At 38.7% G+C, this 21,534-nt stretch overlaps 1 protein-coding gene across 1 annotated transcript in view; it reads right to left on the bottom strand.

Annotated features, from left to right (window-relative positions):
* Nucleotides 1-201: 201 nt before the first annotated feature.
* LOC127715962 (uncharacterized) overlaps nt 202-21,534 on the bottom strand; it is a 30,106-nt gene continuing 8,773 nt past the window's right edge. Inside the window, exons 2-4 of the mRNA XM_052222065.1 lie at nt 2,298-2,408; nt 1,772-1,840; nt 202-429 (exon numbers count right to left, since the gene is read on the bottom strand). Of these exons, the coding sequence (XP_052078025.1) occupies nt 202-429; nt 1,772-1,840; nt 2,298-2,408 (408 nt within the window). The remainder of the gene's footprint in view (nt 430-1,771; nt 1,841-2,297; nt 2,409-21,534) is intronic.

Below are 21,534 nucleotides of genomic sequence, written 5' to 3'. Positions count from 1 at the left end.
AAAATGTACAAGACAATCCAAGTCCAACAATCCCTACTGCTGTATTTAAGTGAAACCTATTAACGGGTTTGATAGGGATTATCGATTGTTGTAAGTCGTTTGCAGACTCTTGGTTTTGCTGATAATTTGCTACTGTTTCAAATACATGTACATAATTCTCATATAATTTTCAAATAATTTATACAAATTATTATAAACTTCTTACTTTAACTTCGTTTGTGCCATATACATGTGCTTTCTAATGATGGTGTCTGTGGGATAATATGCAACATCATTGATGGATGGCAAAGTCTTCCCTGAAAACAATGTCTCATTGACAAAAACTTTGAGATGACGTCGCATCTCACTGACACTGGATACACCGTGGCCTACTAACTCGTCAATTTTAGCACTGACATCTTTATTTATACGGTTCATAAATCCAATAAGCTAAAATTATACATTGAAAGTTAGTTAAAGTAGATAAAGGATTGAAATGAATAATGATAAAAATTCCAACTGTTGCAGAAGGCGTATGGTTATTTACATGGCAACGGCGGCCGTTTTGATAATTCCATAGTCAGATTGCACATTCACACATACCCATCAACCATCCTATTAAATTTGATAGATGTAGGACTAATAGAACCTGTTCTAGAATTTTTCAAAATAAGGTTATACTACTAACATGCAACAATACAACAAAGTTTTATTGAGCTTGTTCTAATAATAAAAGACAAAATTTCTTTTTTTTTTAACATTTTTGCAGTTTAAATGACAACCGTGGCCGTCATGCACCTCCCAATGTTTGAGCACAACTTGGCGGGTAACATTATGTTACAGTTTCAACAATATCGGTCCATCCAAACTATAAGATGTGCTGCAGACAAACATTGGAGGATGTTTAGAAATGGAAAAATAGGCAAAATTTTCGAAATCATAAGTCAGAAGGCTCATCTACACATTCCAGTTAACATTACTTTTTAATTTCAGCTAATTTTGAGCATTTTGGAAATTTTCGCAATTCCATGGCAACGGTGGACATTTTGAAAATTTCTAAAGCAGACAGCACATTTTTACATGCCAGGTTACAATTTTTTTAAAGTTTCAGTTAATTTCGAACATTATGAAATATTTTTTTTTACATTGTCATGAAAACGGCTATATAATTCCAAGATAAAAAAAGTTACCCAAAACCTGCTAATATCGAAATGGGAAATTTTGCATTCCTTTTCTGTTCCCATGGTAACGGTGTCCATTTTGAAAATTCTGGCTTCGAGTAGCACAACTCGCTAAAAGCAAAACTGGTTATTTTGCTTGCTAAACTTGTTCCAGGATAGCTGCTGCCATTTAGATCCGAGTACCATACAAATTGACATTATCCTTTATATAGTTGACACCTACTTTGTATAAGAATATCATGATCCTAATGTAATACTGTAACATAACCCTGAAAACATTGTTTTACATCTAAAAAGTGTCCATGGTAATCGTGGCCATCTTGAAAGTGGCACACCCCGATAGAACAACTCAACATAGTGGTTCACATTTAGCAATAGTTCCATCAAGATTGGTCCTTCCATTTCCGAGAAATATCTTGGACCAAAAAGTGTGTGTGGGGGTGGGTGGGTGGTTGAAAAAAGAAAGGTACAATAGCAATATTAATCGTAGAAAAACAGAAAAAGAGGAATCGCAATATGTCACCCCACTTTGTTGGGGGTGACATAAAATAGAAACGTACAATAATGATATGTCCCCCCTGTTTTCAAAACAAATGTATATTTATTAACACCTCTCCTAGTTGATGGGTATTTTGGTGGTACTGGTCTGTTGGAAACTTCATATATATTCGATACTCCATCTTTATTTTATCATCACCATTAATTAAGTCTCGTATCTTCACTAACTACTCTTTTCCTTTTTTCTGTGTTCTCTGTTACCTAAAAGATACCTGATCTTTAAAAAAAATATGGTACTGACTTATGTAAAAACAAAATCAAATTAAACATTTTTTTCCAATGATGGACAAAGATGAAAATTCAAAAAATAATAATGATGATAATTATACATGTACTATCGTTCGTAATTAATCAAAAATATAATAAAATTAAGCTAAAAAACATATATATATCTCTAATAACTACTTAACCGACCCAAAGACTTATTATCAAATCAATTAGTTATAAAAAGGCAGACATGACTCATAATATTCATTTTTTTAGATGTGCACTGGACTGGTACATGATAGTAAGGGGGAAATCGCTTAGCAGCGTAGATAACAATTCTAAGACATTATATATCGCTTAATATGATTATACCTTAAAATCCGGAAAGCAAATCCTTTCTTTTATTATAATGCTTGCCGGACAGTTTTTCTTTTTACTGGTTTGGACCATAACTTTTTCTTTAACAGGAATTGGATGATCTTTCTAAAAAAGTGAAATTCAACATTAAGTTAAATAACAACACAAATCATAAAGACCATCATCTGGCATATGTTCTTATAGTCCTTTAAACTTACTGTTCGGTGTGAGCTAATGCTCCGTGTTGAAGGCCGTACTTTGACCTATAGACCGCCCAGTGGATCCTTTAGAACGCCCTGTTTTAGATACATGACAAACAACCGACAAGGGATCCTATATGACGCCCCGGGGATCCTATAGCAGATACACGATTATAAACAACGGGTGATCCTATAGACCCCACAGGAGATCTTATAGGACGCCTTTTAGTAGAAACATCTAGTAGATACATAATTACCAAACAACGGGATCCTATAGACCGACCCGGGGATCCTTTAGAACGCACTATAGCAGATTCACGATTTTTTAACAATACGGGATCCTATAGACCGCCCAGGAGATCCTATAGAACGCCCTGTTTTAGATACATGATGAACAACCAACAGGGGATCCTATAGACCGCCCCGGGGATCCTACAAAACGCTCTATAGCAGATACAAGATAATTAAACAACAGGTGATCCTATAGACCCCACAAGAGATCCTTTAGGACGCCTTCTAGTAGATACATCTAGTAAATACATGATCACCAAACAACGGAATCCTATAGACCGCCCCGGGGATCCTATAGAACGCCCTATAGCAGATACACAATTATGAAACCACAGGGGATCCTATAGACCGCCCCGAGGATCCTATAGAACGCCCTGTTATAGATACATGATGAATAAACAACAGGGGATCCTATAGACCGCCCAGAGGATCCTATAGAACGCCCTATAGCAGATACACGATTATTACACAACAGGTGATCCTATAGACCTAACAGGGGATCCCATAGAAAGCTCTCTAGTAGATACATCTAGTAGATACATGATTACCAAACAACGGGATCCTATAGACCGCCCCGGGGATCCTATAGAACGCCCTATAGCAGATACACAATTATTAAACAATACAGGATCCTATAGACCGCCCCGAGTATCCTATAGAACGCCCTGTAATAGATACATGATGAATAAACAACAGGGGATCCTATAGACCACCCAGAGGATCCTATAGAACGCCCTATAGTAGATACACGATTATTACACAACAGGTGATCCTATAGACCCAACAGGGGATCCCATAGAACGCTCTCTAGTAGATACATCTAGTAGATACATGATTACCAAACAACGAGATCCTATAGACCGCCCCGGAGAACGCCCTATAGCAGATACACACTTATCAAACCACAGGGATCCTATATACCGCCCAGGGGATCCTATATAACGCCCTTTAATACATACATGATGAACAAACAACAGGGGCTCCTATAGACCGACCCTTGGATTTTATAGAACACCCTCTAGAAGATACATGTTGAACAAACAACATGGGATCCTATAGAACGACCCGGGGATCCTAAAGAACGCCCTATAGCAGATGCACGATTATTAAACAATAGGGGATATTATAGACCGACCCGGGGATCCTATAGAAAGCTCTATAGCAGATGCACGATTATTAAACAACAGGGGATCCTATAGACCACACAGGGGATCCTATAAAACACCCTGTTTTAGATACATGATGAACAATCAACAGGGGATCCTGTAGACCGCCCAGGGGATCCTATAAAACGCTCTATAGCAGATACACGATAATTAAACAACAGGTGATCCTATAGGACGCCTTCTAGTAGATACATCTAGTAAATACATGATCACCAAACAACGGAATCCTATAGACCGCCCCGGGGATCCTATAGAACGCCCTATAGCAGATACACAATTATTAAACAATACGGGATCCTATAGACCGCCCCGAGGTTCCTATAGAACGCCCTGTTATAGATACATGATGAATAAACAACAGGGGATCCCATAGACCGCCCAATGGATCCTATAGAACGCCCTATAGCAGATACACGATTATTACACAACAGGTGATCCTATAGACCCAACAGGGGATCCCATAGAACGCTCTCTAGTAGATACATCAAGTAGATACATGATTACCAAACAACGGGATCCTATAGACCGCCCCGGGGATCCTATAGAACGCCCTATAGCAGATACACACTTATTAAACCACAGGGATCCTATATACAACCCAGGGGATCGTATATAACGCCCTCTAATAGGTACATGATGAACAAATAGAAGGGGCTCCTATAGACCGACCCTTGGATTTTATAGAACACCCTCTAGAAGATACATGTTGAACAAACAACAGGGGATCCTATAGAACGACCCGGGGATCCTATAGAACGCCCTATAGCAGATGCACGATTATTAAACAATAGGGGATATTATAGACCGATCCGGGGATCCTATAAAAAGCCCTATAGCAGATGCACGATTATTTAACAACAGGGGATCATATAGACCACACAGGGGATCCTATAAAACGCCCTGTTATAGATACATGATGAACAACGAACAGGGGATCCTATAGACGGTCCAGAGGATCTTATAGAACGCCTTATACTAGAAACATAATGACAAAAATCAGGGGATCCTATACACCACCCTCTAGTATATACGTCAAAAAGATACATGTTAAAAAAACAACGGGATCCTATACACCGCCCCGGGGATCCTATAGAATGCTCTATAGCAGATACACAACTATTAGACAATACGGGATCCCATAGACCGCCCCGAGGATCCTATAGAACACCCTGTTATAGATACATGATGAATAAACAACAGGGGATCCTGTAGACCGTCAAGAGGATCCTATAGAACGCCCTATAGCAGATACACGATTATTACACAACAGGTGATCCTATAGACCCAACAGGGGATCCCATAGAACGCTCTCTAGTAGATACATCTAGTAGATACATGATTATCAAACAACGGGATCCTATAGACCGCCCCGGGGATCCTTTAGAACGACCTATAGCAGATACACAACTATTAAACCACAGGGGATCCTATAGACCGCCCAGGGGATCCTATATAACGCCCTCTAATAGATACATGATGAACTAACAACAGGGTTTCTATAGACCGACCCTGGAACGCCCTCTAGTAGATACATCAAGTAGATACATGATTACCAAACAACGGGATCATATAGAAAGCCATATAGCAGATATACATTTATTAAACCACAGGGGATCCTATAGACCGCCCAGGGGATCCTATATAGCGCCCTCTAATAGATACTTGATGAACAAACAACAGGGGCTCCTATAGACCGACCCTGGGATTGTATAGAGCACCCTCTAAAAGATACATGTTGAACAAACAACAGGGGATCCTATGGACCGACCCGGGTATCTTAAAGAACGCCCTATAGCAGATGCACGATTATTAAACAATACGGGATCCTATAGACCGCCCAGGGGATCCTATAGAACGCCTTATATACATAATAAACAAACAACAGGGGAAGCTTATAGAAGGTCCTATCTTAGATGCATAATTTTCAAACAACAGGGGATCCTGTAGACCGTCCAGAGGATCCTGTAGAACGCCCTATAGTATAAAAATGAAAAACAATCAACAGGGGATCTTATAGAACGTCATATAGTAGATATATAATGTTCATACAACAGGGGATCCTGTACACCGCCCAGGGGATCCTGTAGAACGCCCTATAGTATATACATGAAAAACAAACAACAAGGGATCCTATAGAACGTCTTATAGTAGATATATAATGTAGAGAAAACAGGGGATCCTGCAGACCGCCCAAGGGATCCTGAAAGCCCTATAGTATATACACGATGAATAAACAACAGGGGAACCTAAAGAAGGTCCTATCTCAGATACATAATTTTTGAACAACAGGGGATCCTTTAGACCGACCAGGGGATCCTGTAGAACGCCCTGTAGTATATACATGAAAAACAAACAACAGTCGATCCTATAAAACGTCCTATAGTAGATATATAATGTTCAGACAACAGGGGATCCTGTAGACCGCCAAGGGGATCCTGTAGAACGCCCTATAGTATATACATGAAAAACAAACAGGGGATCCTATATAACGATTATAGTAGATATATAATGTTGAGAAAACAGGGGATCCTGCCGACCGCCCAAGGGATCCTGAAAGCCCTATAGTATATGCATGATAAACAAACAACAGGGGAACCTATAGAAGGTCATATCTCAGATGCATAATTTTTAAACAACAGGGGATCCTGTAGACCGTCCAGGGGATCCTGTAGAACACCCTGTAGTATATACATGAAAACCAAACCATAGCGGTTCCTATACAACGTCCTATAGTAGATATATAATGTTCAGACAACAGGGGATCCTGTACACCGCCCAGGGGATCCTGTAGAACGCCCTATAGTATATACATGAAAAACAAACAACAAGGGATCCTATAGAACGTCTTATAGTAGATATATAATGTAGAGAAAAAAGGGGATCCTGCAGACCGCCCAAGGGATCTTGAAAGCCCTATAGTATATACATGATAAACAAACAACAGGGGAACCTATAGAAGGTCCTATCTTAGATGCATAATTTTCAAACAACAGGGGATCCTGTAGAACGCCTTATAGTAAAAAAATGAAAAACAATCAACAGGGGATCTTATAGAACGTTCTATAGTAGATATATAATGTTCAGACAACAGGGGATCCTGTACACCGCCCAGGGGATCCTGTAGAACGCCCTATAGTATAAACATGAAAAACAATCAACAGGGGGTCTTATAGAACGCCCTATAGTATAAACATGAAAAACAATCAATAGGGGGTCTTATAGAACGTCCTATAGTAGATATATAATGTTAAGACAACAGGGGATCCTGTAGACCGCCCATGGGATCCTGTAGAACGCCCTATAGTATATACATGAAAAACAATCAACAGGGGGTCTTATAGAACGTCCTGTAGTAGATATATAATGTTCAGACAACAGGGGATCCTGTAGACCGCCCAGGGGATCCTGTAGAACGCCGTATAGTATAAACATGAAAAACAATCAACAGGGGATCCTATAGAACGTCTTATAGTAGATATATAATGTTGAGAAAACAAGGGATCCTGTCGACCGCCCAAGGGATCCTCTAGAACGCCTTATATACATGATAAACAAACAACAGGAAACCTATAGAAGGTCCTATCTTAGATGCATAATTTTCAAACAACAGGGGATCCTGTAGACCATCCAGGGGATCCTGTAGAACGCTCTATAGTATAAAAATGAAAAACAATCAACTGGGGATATTATAGAACATCCTTTAGTAGATATATAATGTTCAGACAACAGGGGATCCTGTAGTACGCCCTATAGTATATACATGAAAAACAAACAACAGGGGATCTTATAGAACGTCTTATAGTAGATATATAATGTTGAGAAAACAAGGGATCCTGCCGACCGCCCAAGGGATCCTATAGAACGCCTTATATACATGATAAACAAACAACAGAGGATCCTATAGACCGTCCAGGGGATCCTGTAGAACGCCCTATAGTAAAAAAATGAAAAACAATCAACAGGGGATCTTATAGAACGTTCTATAGTAGATATATAATGTTGAGAAAACAGGGGATCATGTAGACAGCCTAGGTGGTCCTTTAGAACGCCTTCTATAGTATATACATGAAAAACAAACAACAGGGGATCCTATAGAACGTCTTATAGTAAATATATAATGTTGAGAAAACAGGGGATCCTGCAGACCGCCCAAGGGATAATTTTTAAACAACAGAGGATCCTGTAGACCGTCCAGGGGATCCTGTAGAACGCACTGTAGTATATAAATGAAAAACAAACAACAGAAGATCCTATAGAACGTCCTACAGTAGATATATAATGTTCAGACAACAGGGTATCCAGTAGGCAGCCCAGGTGATCCTGTTGAAAACCCTATAGTATATACATGAAAAACAAACAACAGGGGATCCTATAGAACGTCTTATAGTAAATATATAATGTTGAGAAAACAGGGGATCCTGCAGACCGCCCAAGGGATTCTAAAAGCCCTATAGTATATACATGAAAAACAAACAACAGGGGAACCTATAGAAGGTCCTATCTTTGATGCATAATTTTCAAACAACAGGGGATCCTGTAGAACGCTATATAGTATAAAAATGAAAAAACAAGCATCAGGGGATCTTATAGAACGTCTTATAGTAGATATATAATGTTCAGACAACAGGGGATCCTGTAGACAGTCTAGGGGATCCTGTATACAGTCTAGGGGATCCTGTAGTACGTCCTATAGTATATACATGAAAACCAAACCATAGCGGTTCCTATACAACGTCCTATAGTAGATATATAATGTTCAGACAACAGGGGATCCTGTAGACCGCCCAGGGGATCCTGTAAAACGCCCTATAGTATATTCATTAAAAACAAACAACAGGGGATCCTATACAACGTTCTATAGTAGATATATATTGTTGAGAAAACAGGGGATCCTGCAGACCGACCAAGGGATCCTATAGAAAGCCTTATAGTATATACATATAAACAAACAACAGGGGAACCTATAGAAGGTCCTATCTCAGATGCATCATTTTTAAACAACAGGGGATTCTGTAGACCGTCCAGGGGATCCTATACAACGCACTGTAGTATATACATGAAAAACAAACAACAGAAGATCCTATACAACGTCCTGTAGTAGATATATAATGTTCAGACAACAGGGTATCCTGTAGGCCGCCCAGGGGATCCTGTAGAAAACCCTATAGTATATACATGATAAACAAACAACAGGGGAACCTATAGAATTTCCTATCTCTGATTCATAATTTTTTAACAAAAGGGGATTCTGTAGACCGCCCAGGGGATCCTGTAGAACGCCCTATAGTATATACATGAAAATCAAACAACAGGAATCCTATTCAACGTCCTATAGTAGACATACAATGTTGAGAAAACAGGGGATCCTGCAAACCGACCAAGGGATCCTATAGAAAGCCTTATAGTATATTCATGATAAACAAACAACAGGGGAACCTATAGAAGGTCCTATCTTTGAAGCATAATTTTCAAACAACAGGGGATCCTGTAGAACGCCCTATAGTATAAACATCAAAAACAATCAACAGTGGGTCTTATAGAACGTCCTATAGTAGATATATAATGTTAAGACAACAGGGGATCCTATAGAAAGCCTTATAGTATATACATGATAAACAAACAACAGGGGAACCTATAGAAGGTCCTATCTTTGATGCATAATTTACAAACAACAGGGGATCCTGTAGAACGCTTTATAGTATAAAAATGAAAAAACAATCATCAGGGGATCTTATAGAACGTCTTATAGTAGATATATAATGTTCAGACAACAGGGGATCCTGTAGACAGTCTAGGGGATCCGGTATACAGTCTAGGGGATCCTGTAGTACGTCCTATAGTATATACATGAAAAACAAACAACAGGGGATCCTATAGAACGTCTTATCGTAAATATATAATGTTGAGAAAACAGGGGATCCTGCAGACCGCCCAAGGGATCCTATAGAAAGCCCTATAGTATATACACGATGAACAAACAACAGGGGAACTTAAAGAAGGTCCTATCTCAGATGCATAATTTTTGAACAACAGGGGATCCTTTAGACCGTCAAGGGGATCCTGTAGAACGCCCTGTAGTATATACATGAAAAACAAACAACAGTCGATCCTATAAAACGTCCTATAGTAGATATATAATGTTCAGACAACAGGGGATCCTGTAGACCGCCCAGGGGATCCTGTAGAACGCCCTATAGTATATACATGAAAAACAAACAGGGGATCCTATATAACGATTATAGTAGATATATAATGTTAAGAAAACAGGGGATCCTGCCGACCGCCCAAGGGATCCTAAAAGCCCTATAGTATATGCATGATAAACAAACAACAGGCTAGGGGAACCTATCGAAGGTCATATCTCAGATGCATAATTTTTAAACAACAGGGGATCCTGTAGACCGTCCAGGGGATCCTGTAGAACACCCTGTAGTATATATACATGAAACTCAAACCATAGCGGTTCCTATACAACGTCCTATAGTAGATATATAATGTTCAGACAACAGGGGATCCTGTAGAGCGCCCAAGGGATCCTGTAGAACGCCCTATAGTATATCCATTAAAAACAAACAACAGGGGATCCTATACAACGTTCTATAGTAGATATATAATGTTGAGAAATCAGGGGATCCTGCAGTCCGACCAAGGGATCCTATAGAAAGCCTTCTAGTATATACATGATAAACAAACAACAGTGGAACCTATAGAAGGTCCTATCTCAGATGCATCATTTCTAAACAACAGGGGATCCTGTAGACCGTCCAGGGGATCCTATACAACGCACTGTAGTATATACATGAAAAACAAACAACAGAAGATCCTATACAACGTCCTGTAGTAGATATATAATGTTCAGACAACAGGGTATCCTGTAGGCCGCCCAGGGGATCCTGTAGAAAACCCTATAGTATATACATGATAAACAAACAACAGGGGAACCTATAGAATTTCCTATCTCCGATGCATAATTTTTTAACAAAAGGGGATCCTGTAGACCGCCCAGGGGATCCTGTAGAACGCCCTATAGTATATACATGAAAAACAAACAACAGGGGATCCTATACAACGTCCTATAGTAGATATATAATGTTGAGAAAATAGGGGATCCTGCAAACCGACCAAGGGATCCTATAGAAAGCCTTATAGTATATTCATGATAAACAAACAACAGGGGAACCTATAGAAGGTCCTATCTTTGATGCATAATTTTCAAACAACAGGGGATCTTGTAGACAATCCAGGGGATCCTGTAGAACGCCCTATGGTATAAACATCAAAAACAATCAATAGGGGGTCTTATAGAACGTCCTATTGTAGATATATAATGTTAAGAAAACAGGGGATCCTGTAGACCGCCCATGGGATCCTGTAGAACGCCCTATAGTATATACATGAAAAACAAACAACATGAGATCTTATACAACGTCCTATAGTAGATATATAATTTTCAGACAACAGGGTATCCTGTAGGCCGCCCAGGGGACCCTGTAGAAAACCCTATGGTATATACAGGATAAACAAACGACAGGGGAACCTATAGAGGATCCTATCTTAGATGCATAATTTTCAAACAACAGGGATCCTGTAGACCGTCCAGGTGATCCTGTAGTACGCCCTATAGTATATACATGAAAAACAAACAACAGGGGATCCTATAGAACGTCTTATAGTAGATATATAATGTTAAGACAACAGGGGATCCTGTAGACCGCCCAGGTGATCCTGTAGTACGCCCTATAGTATATACATGAAAAACAAACAACAGGGGATCCTATAAAACGTCTTATAATAGATATATAATGTTGAGAAAACAAGGGATCCTGTCGACAGCCTGAGGGATCCTATAGAACGTCTTATATACATGATAAACAAACAACAGGAAACCTATAGAAGGTCCTATCTTAGATGCATAATTTTCAAACAACAGGGGATCCTGTAGACCATCCAAGGGATCCTGTAGAACGCTCTATAGTATAAAAATGAAAAACAATCAACTGGGGATATTATAGAACGTCCATTAATAGATATATAATGTTCAGACAACAGGGGATCCTGTAGACCGCCCAAAGGATCCTGTAGTACGCCCTATAGTATATACATGAAAAACAAACAACAGGGGATCTTATAGAACGTCTTATAGTAGATATAAAATGTTGAGAAAACAAGGGATCCTGGCGACCGCCAAAGGGATCCTATAGAACGCCTTATATACATGATAAACAAACAACAGGGGAACCTATAGAAGGTCCTATCTTAGATGCATAATTTTCAAACAACAGAGGATCCTGTAGACCGTCCAAGGGATCCTGTAGAACGCCCTATAGTATAAACATGAAAAACAATCAACAGTGGGTCTTATAGAACGTCCTATAGTAGATATATAATGTTCAGACAACAGGGGATCAGGTAGACAGCCTAGGGGGTCCTGTAGTACGCCCTATAGTGTATACATGAAAAACAAACAGCAAGGGATCCTATAGAACGTCTTATGGTAAATATATAATGTTGAGAAAACAGGGGATCCTTCAGACCGCCCAAGGGATCCTGAAAGACCTATAGTATATGCATGATAAACAAACAACAGGGGAACCTATAGAAGGTCATATCTCAGATGCATAATTTTTAAACAACAGGGGATCCTGTAGACCGTCCAGGTGATCCTGTAGAACACCCTGTAGTATATACATGAAAACCAAACCATAGCGGTTCCTATACAACGTCCTATAGTAGATATATAATGTTCAGACAACAGGGGGTCCTGTAGACCGCCCAGGGGATCCTGTAGAACGCCCTATAGAATATCCATTAAAAACAAACAACAGGGGATCCTATACAACGTTCTATAGTAGATATATAATGTTGAGAAAACAGGGGATCCTGCAGACCGACCAAGGGATCCTATAGAAAGCCTTATAGTATATACATGATAAACAAACAACAGGGGAACCTATAGAAGGTCCTATCTCAGATGCATCAGTTTTAAACAACAGGGGATCCTGTAGACCGTCCAGGGGATCCTATACAACGTACTGTAGTATATACATGAAAAACAAACAACAGAAGATCCTTTACAACGTCCTGTAGTAGATATATAATGTTCAGACAACAGGGTATCCTGTAGGCCGCCCATGGGATCCTGTAGAAAACCTTATAGTATATACATGATAAACAAACAACAGGGGAACCTATAGAATTTCCTATCTCTGATGCATAATTTTTTAACAAAAGGGGATCCTGTAGACCGCCCAGGGGATCCTGTAGAACGCCCTATAGTATATACATGAAAAACAAACAACAGGGGATCCTATACAACGTTCTATAGTAGATATATAATGTTGAGAAAACAGAGGATCCTGCAAACCGACCAAGGGATCCTATAGAAAGCCTTATAGTATATTCATGATAAACAAACAACAGGGGAACCTATAGAAGGTCCTATCTTTGATGCATAATTTTCAAACAACAGGGGATCTTGTAGACAATCCAGGGGATCCTGTAGAACGCCCTATGGTATAAACATCAAAAACAATCAACAGTGGGTCTTATAGAACGTCCTATAGTAGATATATAATGTTAAGACAACAGGGGATCCTATAGAAAGCCTTATAGTATATGCATCATAAACAAACAACAGGGGAACCTATAAAAGGTCCTATCTTTGATGCATAATTTACAAAGAACAGGGGATCCTGTAGAACGCTATATAGTATAAAAATGAAAAAACAATCATCAGGGGATCTTTTAGAACGTCTTATAGTAGATATATAATGTTCAGACAACAGGGGATCCTGTAGACAGTCTAGGGGATCCTGTATACAGTCTAGGGGATCCTGTAGTACGTCCTATAGTATATACATGAAAAACAAACAACAGGGGATCCTATAGAACGTCTTATAGTAAATATATAATGTTGAGAAAACAGGGGATCCTGCAGACCGCCCAAGGGATCCCAAAAGCCCTATAGTATATACACGATGAACAAACAACAGGGGAACCTATAGAAGGTCCTATCTCAGATGCATAATTTTTGAACAACAGGGGATCCTTTAGACCGTCCAGGGGATCCTGTAGAACGCCCTGTAGTATATACATAAAAAACAAACAACAGTCGATACTATAAAACGTCCTACAGTAGATATATAATGTTCAGACAACAGGGGATCCTGTAGACCGCCCAGGGGATCCTGTAGAACGCCCTATAGTATATACATGAAAAACAAACAGGGGATCCTATATAACGATTATAATAGATATATAATGTTGAGAAAACAGGGGATCCTGCCGACCGCCCAATGGATCCTGAAAGCCCTATAGTATATGCATGATAAACAAACAACAGGGGAACCTATAGAAGGTCATATCTCAGATGCATAATTTTTAAACAACAGGGGATCCTGTAGACCGTCCAGGGGATCCTGTAGAACACCCTGTAGTATATATATGAAACCCAAACCATAGCGGTTCCTATACAACGTCCTATAGTAGATATATAATGTTCAGACAACAGGGGATCCTGTAGACCGCCCAGGGGATCCTGTAGAACGCCCTATAGGTTGCACTTTGTAAATACAGTTGTTTCTCAAACCACGCCTCTTTTGGGGAGATATAGAATATTCATAGATAATTAATTTTGTTTACATACTGGTTCCCAGTTATGATCTCTATGTTTCATCTCATAGAGACATAACTTGGGAATGTTACCAGTAAATATACATATGCATATTGTCTATATAGAAATCTATGGTAATCCCACAGTCAAGGTAGGGATAGTTAAGAAATTTAGTGTTAGTTTAAACTCTTATATTTTGACCTTTGAAAAAAATTGTAGTGCATATGAACTTTCCATTCTAGGATATGATTTTTTTCAAAACTTCATAGTAAAAGTGGTACAGTTTTAGCCGTAAAAGGAGTTCCTATGGGAAATTGCATTGTCAATATTTACAGAAATGCAACCTATATTGGGTGAAAAAAAGAGAACATACAGAATTTAACCAAATTTGGTTTATCTCACAGATTTTAAAGAAATTAACTCAAATATGGAGTTTTATAAATATTTCATGAAGATTGAGAAAATCCTGGGCCTTAACTATGATGACTCAGCATAAATTCAGTTTACAGTATGCATAGTTTACTTAAAGCCCTGAATGCAAAAATAAATTCATAATATATGCATATTTGTAAATTAAATTGTTTATTAGTGCTTATATTTACTCTTCGCAGTCATTGAAACTCATAGATCCTTCCTGAATATTATTGGTGGAGTGTTTTTGTCCTGTCAATAACCCAAAAGTAAGCTCTAACGCCTAAATCTGCTTTTTTGTCACCGTGGCATAAAAAATACAAGCTTAAAATACAAAAATATCTCAACAAAACTTACAATAGTGTGTTCTATCCTGAATATGTACTAAATATTCCATATTGCTAGAAACAGCAGAATAATGTAGGAAATTCGATGCCCCAGGGGCAAAAAACAGAGAAAATTGTCTACCCCCTGGATCATAAAAAAAAATAATTTAAATTGTAAATGCTATGATTTTATGATTTTAAAGGTCTTTATATAGAAAACAATAACTGTGCTTGGAAGTTATGCAAAAATTAGATGTTAGCAGTCATTTCTATCAAATTTTAAGTGAATTTATACATCAGACTGGTATCTGCATACTTACAACTTTTGCAAATATGGCTTTGTTTTAACACTTCTAGCTCATATTTTAGCTAAATTATGTCAGATATATGGTTAGAGATGATACTGTTGTGACAAGAATTCTAAACTGACCATTTGAGGCAGAAATTGTGAACTTTCATTGACAAATAGGCATACAGTAAAATGTGGACTGGAGACACATGCAGGATTTGATACTTTATATAATCTTGAATGTTGGAATGATTGACTGCTAAACATTACATTTACAGTATTCTGAAATACTTTCAATATGTTATCAGAACAGTTTTAAACAGGTTCTAGGCATTTTATGTCAGAAAACATGCAAATAGGGTAAGCTGGCAATAATTAAAGTCTTGTTTTCAAATTCTTTAAAAAATTGAAACAGGGGAGGGGGTATCAAATGAACAGTAAAAGAAAACTTAGAGTTTATGCAGTGATTTCTTTAAGGCTATAATTCTGATAAATAAGTATTAACGTGAGAAAAAGTGTTTTTAGGGAGTTTTCTATTGGAATAAATGTTTGTATAGTATATCCATTAAAAACAAACAACAGAGGATCCTATACAACGTTCTATAGTAGATATATAATGTTGAGAAAACAGGGGATCCTGCAGACCGACCAAGGGATCCTATAGAAAGCCTTATAGTATATACATGATAAACAAACAACAGTGGAACCTATAGAAGGTCCTATCTCAGATGCATCATTTCTAAACAACAGGGGATCCTGTAGACCGTCCAGGGGATCCTGTAGACAGTCCAGGGGATCCTATACAACGCACTGTAGTATATACATGAAAAACAAACAACAGAAGATCCTATACAACGTCCTGTAGTAGATATATAATGTTCAGACAACAGGGTATCCTGTAGGCCGCCCAGGGGATCCTGTAGAAAACCCAATAGTATATGCATGATAAACAAACAACAGGGGAACCTATAGAATTTCCTATCTCTGATGCATAATTTTTTACCAAAAGGGGATCCTGTAGACCGCCCAGGGGATCCTGTAGAACGACCTATAGTATATACATGAAAAACAAACAACAGGGGATCCTATACAACGTCCTATAGTAGATATATAATGTTGAGAAAATAGGGGATCCTGCAAACTAACCAAGGGATCCTATAGAAAGCCTTATAGTATATTCATGATAAACAAACAACAGGGGAACCTATAGAAGGTCCTATCTTTGATGCATAATTTTCAAACAACAGGGGATCTTGTAGACCGTCCAGGGGATCCTGTAGAACGCCCTATAGTATAAACATCAAAAACAATCAATAGGGGGTCTTATAGAACGTCCTATAGTAGATATATAATGTTAAGAAAACAGGGGATCCTGTAGACCGCCCATGGGATCCTGTAGAACGCCCTATAGTATATACATGAAAAACAAACAACATGAGATCTTATACATGTACAACGTCCTATAGTAGATATATAATGTTCAGACAACAGGGTATCCTGTAGGCCGCCCAGGGGATCCTGTAGAAAACCCTATAGTATATACATGATAAAAAAACGACAGGGGAACCTATAGAGGACCCTATCTTAGATGCATAATTGTCAAACAACAGGGATCCTGTAGACCGTCCAGGGGATCCTGTAGAACGCCGTATAGTATAAACATGAAAAACAATCAACAGGGGAACCTATAGAACGTCTTATAGTAGATATATAATGTTAAGACAACAGGGGATCCTGCAGACCGCCCAGGTGATCCTGTAGTACGCCCTATAGTATATACATGAAAAACAAACAACAGGGGATCCTATAGAACGTCTTATAATAGATATATAATGTTGAGAAAACAAGGGATCCTGCCGACCGCCCAAGGGATCATATAGAACGTCTTATATACATGATAAACAAACAACAGGAAACCTATAGAAGGTCCTATCTTAGATGCATAATTTTCAAACAACAGGGGATCCTGTAGACCATCCAAGGAATCCTGTAGAACGCTCTATAGTACAAAAATGAAAAACAATCAACAGGGGATATTATAGAACGTCCATTAGTAGATATATAATGTTCAGACAACAGGGGATCCTGTAGACCGCCCAGGGGATCCTGTAGTACGCCCTATAGTATATACATGAAAAACAAACAACAGGGGATCTTATAGAACGTCTTATAGTAGATATAAAATGTTGAGAAAACAAGGGATCCTGCCGACCGCCAAAGGGATCCTATAGAACGCCTTATATACATGATAAACAAACAACAGGGGAACCTATAGAAGGTCCTATCTTAGATGCATAATTTTCAAACAACAGAGGATCCTGTAGACCGTCAAAGGGATCCTGTAGAACGCTCTATAGTACAAAAATGAAAAACAATCAACAGGGGATCTTATAGAACGTTCTATAGTAGATATATAATGTTCAGACAACAGGGGATCATGTAGACCGTCCAGGGGATCCTGTAGAACGCCATATAGTATAAACATGAAAAACAATCAACAGGGGGTCTTATAGAACGTCCTATAGTAGATATATCATGTTCAGACAACAGGGGATCAGGTAGACAGCCTAGGGAGTCCTGTAGTACGCCCTATAGTGTTTACATGAAAAACAAACAGCAAGGGATCCTATAGAACGTCTTATGGTAAATATATAATGTTGAGAAAACAGGGGATCCTGCAGACCGCCCAAGGGATCCTGAAAGACCTATAGTATATACATGATAAACAAACAACAGGGGAACCTATAGAAGGTCCTATCTCAGAGGCATAATTTTTAAACAACAGAGGATCCTGTAGACCGTCAAGGGGATCCTGTAGAACGCACTGTAGTATATAAATGAAAAACAAACAACAGAAGATCCTATAGAACGTCCTATAGTAGATATATAATGTTTAGACAACAGGGTATCCTGTAGGCAGCCCAGGTGATCCTGTAGAAAACCCTATAGTATATGCATGAAAAACAAACAACAGGGGAACCTATAGAAGGTCCTATCTTAGATGCATAATTTTCAAACAACAGGGGATCCTGTAGACCATCCATGGGATCCTGTAGAACGCCCTATAGTAAAGAAATGAAAAACAAACAACAGAAGATCCTATACAACGTCCTATAGTAGATATATAATGTTCAGACAACAGGGTATCCTGTAGGCCGCCCACGGGATCCTGTAGAAAACCCTATAGTATATACATGATAAACAAACAACAGGGGAAATTATAGAATTTCCTATCTCTGATGCATAATTTTTTAACAAAAGAGGATCCTGTAGACCACCCAGGGGATCCTGTAGAACGCCCTATAGTATATACATGAATAGCAAACAACAGGGAATCCTATACAACGTCCTATAGTAGATATATAATGTTGAGAAAACAGGGGATCCTGCAGACAGACCAAGGGATCCTATAGAAAGCCTTATAGTATATACATGATAAACAAACAACAGGGGAACCTATAGAAGGTCCTATCTTAGATGCATAATTTTCAAACAACAGGGGATCTTGTAGACCGTCCAGGGGATCCTGTAGAACGCCCTATAGTATAAACATCAAAACCAATCAACAGGGGGTCTTATAGAACGTCCTTTAATAGACATATAATGATCAGACAACAGGGGATCCTGTAGAACGCCCAGGGGATCCTGTAAAACGCCCTATAGTATATACATGAAAAACAAGCAACAGGGGATCCTATAGAACGTCTTATAGTAAATATATAATGTTGAGAAAACAGGGGATCCTGCAGACCGCCCAAGGGATCCTAAAAGCCCTATAGTATATACATGAAGAACAAACAACAGGGGAACCTATAGAAGGTCCTATCTTTGATGCATAATTTTCAAACAACAGGGGATCCTGTAGAACGCTATATAGTATAAAAATGAAAAAACAATCATCAGGGGATCTTATAGAACGTCTTATAGTAGATATATAATGTTCAGACAACACGGGATCCTGTAGACAGTCTAGAGGATCCTGTATACAGTCTAGGGGATCCTGTAGTACGTCCTATAGCATATACATGAAAAACAAACAAAAGGGGATCCTATAGAACGTCTTATAGTAGATATATAATGTTGAGAAAACAGGGGATCCTGCAGACCGCCCAAGGGATCCTGAAAGCCCTATAGTATATACATGATAAACAAACAACAGGGGAACCTATTGAAGGTCCTATCTCAGATGCATAATTTTTAAACAACAGAGGATCCTGTAGACCGTCCAGGGGATCCTGTAGAACGCACTGTAGTATATACATGAAGAACAAACAACAGGGGAACCTATAGAAGGTCCTATCTTTGATGCATAATTTTCAAACAACAGGGGATCCTGTAGAACGCTATATAGTATAAAAATGAAAAAACAATCATCAGGGGATCTTATAGAACGTCTTATAGTAGATATATAATGTTCAGACAACAGGGGATCCTGTAGACAGTCTAGAGGATCCTGTATACAGTCTAGGGGATCCTGTAGTACGTCCTATAGTATATACATGAAAAACAAACAAAAGGGGATCCTATAGAACGTCTTATAGTAGATATATAATGTTTAGAAAACAGGGGATCCTGCAGACCGTCCAAGGGATCCTGAAAGCCCTATAGTATATACATGATAAACAAACAACAGGGGAACCTATTGAAGGTCCTATTTCAGATGCATAATTTTTAAACAACAGAGGATCCTGTAGACCGGCCAGGGGATCCTGTAGAACGCACTGTAGTATATACATGAAAAACAAACAACAGAAGATCCTTTACAACGTCCTATAGTAAATATAATGTTCAGACAACAGGGTATCCTATAGGCCGCCCAGGGGATCCTGTAGAAAACCCTATAGTATATACATAATAAACAAACATTAGGGGAACCTATAGAATTTCCTATCTTTGATGCATAATTTTTTACCAAAAGGGGATCCTCTAGAACGCCCTATAGTATATACATGAAAAACAAACAACAGGGGATCCTATATAACGATTATAGTAGATATATAATGTTGAGAAAACAGGGGATCCTGCCGACCGCCCAAGGAATCCTGAAAGCCCTATAGTATATGCATGAAAAACAAACAACAGGGGAACCTATAGAAGGTCCTATCTCAGATGCATAATTTTTAAACAACAGGGGATCCTGAAGACCGTCCAGGGGATCCTGTAGAACACCCATTAGTATATACATGAAAATCAAACCATAGCGGATCTTATAGAACGTTCTATAGTAGATATATAATGTTCAGACAACAGGGGATCCTGTAGACCGCCCAGGGGATCCTGTAGAACGCACTATAGTATATACATGATAAACAAACAACAGGGGATCCTATATAACGTCTTATAGTAAATATATAATGTTGAGAAAACAGGGGATCCTGCCGACCGCCCGAGGGATCCTGAAAGCCCTATAGTATATACATGAAAAACAAACAACAAGGGATCCTATAGAACGTCTTATAGTAAATATATAATGTTGAGAAAACAGGGGATCCTGCAGACCGCCCAAGGGATCCTAAAAGCCCTATAGTATATACATGAAGAACAAACAACAGGGGAACCTATAGAAGGTCCTATCTTTGATGCATAATTTTCAAACAACAGGGGATCCTGTAGAACGCTATATAGTATAAAAATGAAAATACAATCATCAGGGGATCTTATAGAACGTCTTATAGTAGATATATAATGTTGAGAAAACAAGGGATCCTGCCGACCGCCCAAGGGATCCTATAGAACGTCTTATATACATGATAAACAAACAACAGGAAACCTATAGAAGGTCCTATCTTAGATGCATAATTTTCAAACAACAGGGGATCCTGTAGACCATCCAAGGAATCCTGTAGAACGCTCTATAGTACAAAAATGAAAAACAATCAACAGGAGATATTATAGAACGTCCATTAGTAGATATATAATGTTCAGACAACAGGGGATCCTGTAGACCGCCCAGGGGA

The sequence above is a fragment of the Mytilus californianus genome, unplaced genomic scaffold (genome assembly GCF_021869535.1).
Source record: "Mytilus californianus isolate M0D057914Y unplaced genomic scaffold, xbMytCali1.0.p SCAF_9, whole genome shotgun sequence".
Classification (NCBI taxonomy): domain Eukaryota; kingdom Metazoa; phylum Mollusca; class Bivalvia; order Mytilida; family Mytilidae; genus Mytilus; species Mytilus californianus.
The sequence above is the reverse complement of the archived record's forward strand: the minus strand, read 5'-3'. Positions and strand labels throughout refer to the sequence as shown.